Below are 10,218 nucleotides of genomic sequence, written 5' to 3'. Positions count from 1 at the left end.
ACGTTTTTTCGTGACTTTTACACTTTCGCTGTTCGATAATTGAGTTTATCTTCTTTTTTACGCTCACAGACTTGTAATGAAACTTTTGAGTCAAATTGTCTGATTAGAAAACTTTCCGTCACAATATAGATCTCCAACAAAAAATGAATTAGGGCGTTAAAAAACAACGAAAAAATTTTACAAAATAATTTCGTTATAAAAATTAACGCTACGACTAATAATTATAAAAGAAATTTCCTTTAACACTAGGAATGTTCCAATTATTTTTTGATTGGTCACCAATAGTGTTGGCAAGCAGAACAAAAAAAGTCAGATAAAAAGCCAAGACTGCTCTTACATCAAGGCAAAACACTGAATCTTCCGATTGCCCTATAAGTGGTTTTCAGACAAACTATAAGCTTTGGACTAACAGTAAATCGAATATCAATGCAAAACTTTGAGTCAGTTACAGAATCATTACACTTTAGTATGGCCTCAATTCTATTTGGAATGAATATGAGTGTGTGATAATTCGCTACGCATACATAATTCACTTGAAAAAACTGTGAAAAATCAAAAAATCAGTAACAACGATTGCCCAGAGCTAGCATGCCTGTTTTGTGTCGCAAAATTTCCGGATCAATTTCCGCGCAATTTTTTTTTGTGTAGAATCGATTTGAAACAAATCAGAACAAAAAACAACCAAAGCTTGAATGTCTTGACAAAATTTGGTTCAAAGGCAAAACCCTGAATTGTTTTTCGGTTGCAAATAAATACATAAAATATTAAAATTGCACTGCCAATATCCTCTGTAGGGAAATAATTTAATCAATTAGCTTGACTTCATTCATAGCCAGCAGACAGCTGAAAAAGAGTCATGAACGCAAGAAAGCAGAAAAAATACTGACTTCTTCGGGGAAAAAACACTTTTGGAATTCAAATAAAAAAATATATGTCCTCAAAGATCTTTCAATTTCAAAAAAGGCTACGACAGTCTGTTTTTTTGATAAAACCAATCCAATTCGAGAAACTGCATGCAAATTTTTTTGATGTCAAATGAGCAATTTTTTTTCTTCGTGTTTGTCGTTTTCTTTGCAACTATATAGGATATGGGGTTATAAATTTAACAGAAGAACGCTAGAAGAACCTATTTGAAAAGAGCTAGCCGGATCAAAACTTGAAAAATGTTGTTTTCATGGCGTATTTTTCGATGAATAGTATCAAAATCAATCCCGCTATGGAAACAATCTCGCAATACGGTGTCCAATCTCGCATACGGTATTTTATACAAGACTTTGAACTTATGTGCTGCAATTCGTTCTTTAGGAAGCGGATGGCTTGACTTAATTTTTGCCGCTGAATTAGTTTACTTTGACAATTAGTTTTGACAATTAGTTACTTGGTCCAACGTCAAAAAAAAGGCTGTTAAATTATGAACAATTTCACGCTGATGATTAAAATATTCCAACAAAAAATTTATTCCGAAATGATTAGCAAATTTTAACGCCGGACAAAAGAACCCTTTCATTTTTTATCTATTGTTTTTCCGTGGCAAAAAAAACTGAGTCACTCAAGCTTATCAGCTTCCTAAAAAAATTTGAGGATGGTTCCACAGCGAGAGCAGCTCTGATATTTCTCCAATTTTGACGAGGCTAAAACTTTTCAAATAGTTTCAACTAGTATTTGTCACAGTTTCAACCCTATATCTCAAATAAAGGCAGTAAAAAATACAAAAACCTGAAGCAAAAATTGTTCAATTGCTCGTTGAAGTCAAAAGTACTAACTTCAACGACCCATGATTTTACAATGTGAGCTAATGAAATCAAAAATCACGCCACGACAAAATGAATTAGAATACGATCGTTTTTCTGAACAAAAAATGAATTGAACGGATCAACAATTGAGATACAGATGAGAAGCTTCACTTCGCAAACACTAGCGAGAACACGACAACAAACAGCTCCAAAAACGATAAATGCAATACAAAAAAAATAGAAATAAAACTCAAAAAAGCAAAAAACGCGGCCCCGTCTGAGATTGGAGCCTGCAACCTAGAGGTTATAAGTTTCACACACTAACCACTAAGCCACTGGAGCTTAATATTTTCAATCACTAGCCAAAAAAAGCAGAGAACAGATGCTATGCAATATCCCTATGCTACAGTGAAATTTCAAAAAAGTGAACCTTTTTGATGAAAAACTTTATTTGCGAAATAGGTTAGAAAAAAAAGGTTCGTAATAATACACTAAGCTGATTGCTAATGTAAATACATTTGTATATCACTTGAAATCAGCAGAACTAAAATAATTCATTAAAGTTATGTGACGAAACGGGACTTAACCGTATCAAGGAAAATCGGAAATAGTTGTAGATTAATTTTTTGCCGGAGACAACAAGTTGCGGTACTTGGATACCGTAAAGCACAAAGCGTACTTTGATACAAAGCAGAATTTCTTCACATTATTCAAAGTCTGAACAAAACAACCTCGCCACTCACAAATGACGGGTTTTCAAATGTAATTATAATCTTGTCATTATAATCTTGTCAGTACTTCTTGTTGTCATAGATATATTCAAATCAAATATCTTCGAAAAGTATTGGATACAATAGGTTTTGCATTGACTACTTTTTTTGAAAAAAAAAAGCATGGAACGAGCGTTTTAACTCATTTCAAACAGAAACTCAAATCGAAACTTTAGGTTCAAGTTCTCAAACAGAAGGTGCAAGAAAACCTTTGAAAAGGTAGTCTTCCGTTAAAAAGCTTAGCAGAAAAGTTTGAATGTAGACGTAGTGCAGATTCAGATACTCTGCAGTACGTTACTCGCGGGGTCAAAAAATACCAGGAATCGGACATTTTTTGAACAAATTGCGGGGATCAAAAAAATATGCTCTTTTCATTGCGGGGATCAAAATTATCCCCCGCATTTCTCCCAGGGTTGGGGGTTTCTTGACAATAAATTGATGCTGAGTAACTTGGAAAAAACTGCAAAAGTTCTGTAGTAACATAGAACAGTTAACATAACTATCTGTGAAGAAAGTTTCTAACAAAATAAAGTCAAGTACCTGGTTGCAATACCCTTCCGTAACAATGGAACTTAATGGAACTCAATTTCAGGAACTCAAAATCAGGTAAACTGCTCATCGAATTTTTTTTATCACCAATAATTTTTCGGTCTTGCTAAGGCTTCCTGTGCAACAAGAATCTAAAAACCGCGAGAAAACAGAAAAAAAACTGAGATAAAACGAAACATACTGTTTCAAATTGTTCCTACCAGAAGTATTGAAATCGAAATCAGAACAAATAGAGTAAATTAGCGAACATTTTTCTCTTAAAAACAAAATTTCTTGTTGTTCTTTGTTCAAGAAAAGCGATATTGCATTAGTTTCGAAAAATGAAAAATATTGATGTCATAATAGCTAAGATAATGTAGAAATGAAGGAACACTTACACTGAGATCTCAGTTTTTTATCTTGTCTGTCATTTGGGCATTTTGTGGTAAGATTTAGTCACAAAAACGGCCAACTTTTTTCGACCTATTGAAAAAAAAATTCTTTTTTTTTAAAAATCCAAATGACGCCCATCAGGGTTTTCATCTGATACCCGACTTGACCCATAACAAGATTTCCTGGCAAAAAAAATTGTGCAGAGAAAAAACAACCTGTGTCATTTATTCAATAAAACCGGAAAATCAGAGCAATTTTTTGCGACACTAAAATTTTAAACTATTTTTGGGAGTAAAAAAAGCTACAATCAAAAGGTCTTTAGTATGATACAAAGCTTGAATCTTTCCGAAAATTTCAACACACGCACAAGCAAACACAAGCCAGAAAGCACAACAAACGCGATAAGCAAACACTACGGCGTAGAGTGTTTTTCCGCGCAATTTCAGGTGCTCCAGAAAACTCTCGCAGGGTGGTCAAAGGTGATATCAGTCCAGAGGAAACATTTAGTATTCAGTGCAACATCAATTTTTTAACAGTTTTTGTTAACTTTTGAAACCATATCGAGCAAAAACTTTTGGACATTGTTTTTTTTTTTCGTAAAACAAGTTGCCTGTAGATACTACCTGCAGTTAGCTATTGGAGAGTAACGTTAATTTAATACATTGAATAAATGAGCTTAGCTGAAGACCAAAATTGGAAAACCGGCCTCAAAGTTGGAGTCATCAAATTAAGAAAAAAAATTTACGAACTATCGTCTCAAACAGATAACCTTCTACTACGTTTGAATTACTGCCCGTGACTATTGCCATAAGAGAGAACGACAAAAACCAAACAGAGATTAAGAATAACTAAAAAACTCGGGGAGCAAAAAAAATCAATGATTTTGTCAGATGACTTTTTATGTTTTGATTTGTAAATCAACAAATAAATCATTGCAAAACAAGTAGTAAAAACCAAGCGCTTTTTTTTATCCGCAAAAAAAAACACAATGTGAACAATCTTTGCTTTTTACAGCTTGAAAAAATTATACATGATGCACTTTGCCACGTTTTAGATCTGATAAAACAACTCAAGACAAGCTGTTGATCAGAAAACGAGCCAACAGCGATTCAGTTAAAATTAATTAGAAAGCCACAAAAAAGCAATCAAGCTTGTCCCAGAAATATACTTATGGCCTAGCGACACTTTAAAGACAAATTAATAAACTCAAAGAAACGGAAAAACTGATGTTTGAGCTTCCATCGAATCAGATCTCTTGAAATGCTAAGATTTTTCTATGATTGAAAAGTTTCATTACAATTAAATTTATTTAAAAAGGCAAGCCCAGCGTAATTTATGCAATGACACAAGAAATCATTTCACCAAAATAAAACTTTAAAACAATAAATAAAGCTTCATTTTACTGTCTTTTTTGTTATTTATGATAGTAATTGCTGTTGTCGACTTTTAGAAAAATTAAACTGTTTATTCCAAGTGGGTAATCATTAAAAGTTGTTTTCAGTTATAACGACAGTTTTCATAAACACAATGCACAATGTTTTTGCTGAAGAGATTTTTCTTCATAAAATTTCATCAATTTGATTTTTCTATTTATCAGTCCCATCAGTTTTCCAACATTTATAAAATTTTGCACCTGCCTTAAGATTCGACAAACTTTGATCACAAATCGTTTTGCGCGCTTTAATTGCGTTCCAACTGAAAAAAAATTCGAACCACCAAAAATTACAATAGGTCAACAAATCAAAAAAACTCATAAGTAGCTTTTAAAGATGAAACTGACGGCAAAAACCGATAATAATAGAAGTGAAAACTTTGTAACAATTGAGGTAAATCAATAAATTCAAAGAAACCGAAAAGTGACTGATTACTTTTGAAACATTTTCAAAAAAAACATAGCCAATCGAAGATTGGAAAAGAGTAATGAAATAAAAAAAATGCCTTTCTTGATCAAATCTCGAGTTTCGAACTTCAAAGAAAAAACTTGAGAAAACTGGACCAATAGGTAAAGTTTTATTCCGCTGGGAAATCTTACAAATAAATTCTACTTTCGAAATTGGAAATCTTTCACGTTTTTGCACGCCATTTCTACGTATGTATTTGGAGAAGGCTTTTTACGTCACTTTCAGCAGAAGAATTTCAATTGAACTCAAAAAGTGCATATATATTTAAGTGCATTCATGACTGCAACAATATGTATGAATGCACATGTAGTTATTAGAGACTTTTCCTCAAAAAAAATCAGGAAGACTTATATAAATGTCTTCACTACGTGCATTACTCTTAATTACACCACGTTAAATCTTTTTCGAGTATTTTTTTGATTGTAATTTATTCCATAAAGCTGACCAAGTTAGAAAAACAATCAATTTGTCTTTTAAATTTTTCAGCTGGGAAATCTTAAGATAAAATACCCTTTCGAAGCCGATAGTCATTCAGTTTTCGCAATCTCAAGATTAGATATGGTAGATTGCCTTGCAAAAAGCAAATTGATTTGCAATCAGCTCAGGGAATCAAACTTGCAAAAACCAAATTTCAGCGTGACAAATTATAACAATTTTTTTCTTAGCCAAAAAACTACACGACCTCAACAAAAAACAGTGGCAATAAACATTTAAAAAAATAACACTCTAAATCTCCGTTCGGCTGTTCAAAGTCATTTCGCAAGAAACAGTGTGTTGATTACATGGCAAATCTCGAATAAAACCAGTTTAGAATTGTTTCTCGAAAGAAGTAGGCAAGATATACCTCTATATCTTCATCATTAGGACTGAAGCAATTAACCACCGCTCCTTTCACATCTTCAAACGGAGGTAAATTAATTTTAATGGACTCACCAGAAATTATGATAATCATATGGTCATCGAACAATTGATACACCACTTTAACCGTTCAAAATAAAAGTGAAAGACTGTAAAATTGATTGATATGAGCCAAATGCTGATAAAAGTTGCTAAAACTGAAACAAAATAAAGAATAAAGACATAAAACATGCATTTAATTATGATGTCAAAAAACATATATACAAAAAGATTTCAAAATCAACGCAAAAATTGAAATCCATTATTTCGCACAGAGGCAAAGCTTCGCTTCGCAACACTAGCGAGAACACAAAAAGCAGCTCCAGAAGCAACAAGAAAAATTGAAGCCTCGAATTAGCGAAAATTCGGTTAGGTATAGGATTCAAACTGCAACTTGGTTCAATTCTAAAGAAATTTTAGGTCTCATGCACTAGCCACTCATCCACGCACCCTTAACCACCGAGAAACACTAGTTACAAACAAAGCAGCTACAAATGCTAAAAAACTGCCAATGCGATCTAACAAAAGTGGTACCAAAACAGCCACATTTTTGCAAGTAATAATCTGGAATATAACAATCTGAAGGCATCCACGCTAAGTTTGCATGTAACCAATAGCAAAGCATAAAGCCACATTATGTACAAATCATGCATTTCAAAACCTTGTGAGATATATTGAATTAAGAAATTTAAGAAATCGAGTTTTTATTATTGTTGTTATTTGAAACATAATTTTTTTTCGGGTCATTCCATCATCTGCGTCAAAAACATCAACTGTGTTAACTTATTACTGTTTGAATTTCACAGCACATGCCATCAAAAAGCTGTCAAGGTGCCCGAAAAGAGACACCAACATTTCCGAAATGAAGTGTCAAGGCACACGCTATCAAAAAGCTGCACATGCTATCAAAAAGCTGCAAAGGCGCTTGAAAAGTGGCACCAATATTGACGGGAAACTGGTTCTCAAAAATAAACTAAGCTGAAGCTAGTGTGAACATCGCCTATGAATAAAAAAATCACGTGGTTCTCGGTAAATATATTCAAAACGGTTAAGAGTTCCAATCTACAAGAAAAAACTTCATAAACAATCATACGTAGGGAATTTCATCACAGCGGCCGAGAATTTGAGAAAACCTCTCCTACGTGACGTTGCCTGAATTTTTGACAAAAATCGCAGTTATCGAGTGCTTTTTCTGAGCCCCTACAAACGCTTTTCATTTCCACGTAGATTTTTTTCTACTACTCGAAAAAAATGGGACACAATTTTGAATTACGCAAATACAAAAACATGAAATATGTACATTCAAATTTACATAGAACGTTTTTTTTATATATTCACACTGAACAAATTTACATAAATAATACAGATAGAGTAAGAGAGAAAGAATTAATTTGCATAAGAGTTAAGTGCTAAGGAGAGTACTATCTGGTGACAATAGGCTGAGGAGACATTTGACATACTTTGCGTTGATCTTCAATTGAACACACATTTCCACACAAACAAACTGAAACAAAACAAAGATTAAAATAAAAAGCATGCCTCCAAATTTACCGAAGAAACTTATCAAGAACTTCAGAAAAAAAGAATTAGCATAAATTGGCAAAAATGTCAATGTAACGAAATTATAAATCTCGATATTCTTAATTGGCGGATATTCCACTAGCCGCCTGACTACAAACCGCCATATCTTGCAGCCAAAATTAAGCAATTTACATCAGAATTGCGTAACAATTGCATAACAACAGTGGCAATCAGTTGTAATCTTGTATCATAATATACATTTTCTGCAAGCTGACTATATCGGGTGGGGACAGTTTGGAACTAATGCAATGCAGATTTGCTGTTATGATAGTATCCCTTATTATGTCGTTTTTTCTGTTTGAAGATCACCTATTTATTTACTGAACAGCTCATAAAATTATAAACTGCCATACCCGCTAAACTTCGCTTACTATTTATAAAAAATACTTAAACTAACCAAGAGTCTTCGCCACCGGCCGAAATCAAATGCGAATCATTCTGTGAAAACCTGACAGCTGTCACATGGGCGGAATGACCCGCGACTTCATTCACCACAACTTCATCTGGCCCACGAGCAGGGTCCTCGACAGTCGCAGGAAACGAAAACAACTTGACGTAACCCGAATCGTCTCCGGTGGCAATTCTGTTCACGCCTCTCGGGTTTACATGTGCCGAGTTAATGAGGTCACCCTGTGTGCGTTTTTCGGATGCAGATTGAGCTTCGAAGTTTTCAACAGGCCAAATATGGGAGACTTCCTTGCCGATGATACTAAAACAGGAAATAATTCGTTAAAATAAATCAAAAACACAGCCGAAAGACAGTTGGAAAAGAGTCAGTGAACGCACCTGAACAGAAAAAAAGCTTCTGAATTTCAAAGAAAAAATATATGCCTTTAAATTTCTTTGAGTTTTTAGATTAATTTATGATTGTAGAACAATTTATCGAACAATTATTTCTCGATAAAATCACAATTTGAGAAAACTGGATCAATACTTTAATTTTTTACTTCGATGGGAATCTGAAAATTAAATTCCACTTTCGACACTATAAGTCGATGATGTTTTTTGTGACCTTTCAACGTTCGCTGTTCGATAGTGGAGGTTGCCTTCCATTTAACAAAGAAAATGAACTGAACTTTTGATCAAAAGTCAAACCGCAAAGAACTGAACTTGAAATCAAAAGAAGATCCGCGAAAATGAATTTGAGCCTGAACAAATTTTAACTTTTCTTTTAAAAAACGAGAAATTATCGCGACCAATATAAGAGTCTGAACTACGTTCATCGACTCTTAACAAGCGTTAACTAACAGGCGAACGTGTACGGATGCTGGTGTTTTAGGAAGCATTTTTACGGAAACCTTATTATAGTCCACTACATTGCTTAAAAGCAAACGTCGATGAAAAAATTCCTTTTCCGTTAATAAGATCTCGGTGAAAACAAGATTGAAATACATTAATTAGCTAATACAACCACATGAACAACGATCGATTAGCTTTCAGGAGCAAAACTTAAACTCTGAATACCGAAATTGAGATAACATAAGATTGCTGGTATCAGGACAACACCGCGAATTTTCCGATTGCCTTGGCGATGAATATTCAACAAAGGGTATTTATATTAATTTAAATTGTAATTTAATTTAAATTTCTATGGTCTTGGCCAATTTAAATAGCTAACTTTGTTCAAGATAAAAAAAATTGATACGAAACATTCAAAATGATTTAAATAGTCACGAGCAGTTGCAATACTTCAGTAAATTAAGTCTATATTTTGTAACTGGAGCATATTGAGTTTATAATAACTGAACGCATTAGCACAGCCAACAGACTTTTAGAAGTGTCAACGATCTCAAGAAAACCGAAGTAAAGATTGAAATTTTGAAAACTTTTCAACTTTGGCACATCAGAGGCAAAATCAATCACGTTAAAACTCCTTTTACGATTAGAACTATTTTCAGACAGAGACGAAGTTGCACTTCGCATACACGAGCAAAAATATGACCGATAACTCTACTGGGAAAAACTAAATGAGTAAAACTTTGAGCCTACAAAATTTCTTACATAATTGTAAGAAGAGTTTACTTAATTGCTATGTGACGCAAACCAATTATGACGCATTAGCAGTACCAGTCAATTTGAAAAAAAAAAAGAAATTTACCAATTATCATGCCTCAATTTGCAAAGCGGACGCATTTTTGCTAGTATATGAAAAAGCTCATTAAAATATCCTACCCTGCCCAGGTTCGAACCCTCTTATTTTGATGCTGGTCTCATTCCCTGCCTATAGCTACAGATCCATGATACCTTGAAGCTAAAGTGCTATTTGTAATATATTAGTCTGTGTTAATATCCTTAGCATTGGCAGTAATTAATAGCTGGTTATTGATCAAAATGAACAGTTTCAAAGTGAACACATTTTGTCGCAACAATATTTGCGTCGCAGCAATTTTTGCGTCGCAACAATATTTGCGACTT

The 10,218-nt window shown here is 33.6% G+C and overlaps 1 protein-coding gene across 1 annotated transcript in view; it reads right to left on the bottom strand.

The window, feature by feature from the left end:
- Window positions 1-7,483: 7,483 nt before the first annotated feature.
- The window catches only part of LOC134847527 (echinoderm microtubule-associated protein-like 6), a 64,156-nt gene continuing 61,421 nt past the window's right edge, over window positions 7,484-10,218 (bottom strand). Inside the window, exons 26-27 of the mRNA XM_063864581.1 lie at window positions 8,201-8,512; window positions 7,484-7,726 (exon numbers count right to left, since the gene is read on the bottom strand). Of these exons, the coding sequence (XP_063720651.1) occupies window positions 7,696-7,726; window positions 8,201-8,512 (343 nt within the window). The 3' untranslated portion in view covers window positions 7,484-7,695. The remainder of the gene's footprint in view (window positions 7,727-8,200; window positions 8,513-10,218) is intronic.

Source organism: Symsagittifera roscoffensis, chromosome 6 (assembly GCF_963678635.1).
Source record: "Symsagittifera roscoffensis chromosome 6, txSymRosc1.1, whole genome shotgun sequence".
NCBI lineage: Eukaryota > Metazoa > Xenacoelomorpha > Acoela > Convolutidae > Symsagittifera > Symsagittifera roscoffensis.
Note: the sequence above shows the minus strand (reverse complement) of the source record. Positions and strands in the feature narration are given on the sequence as shown.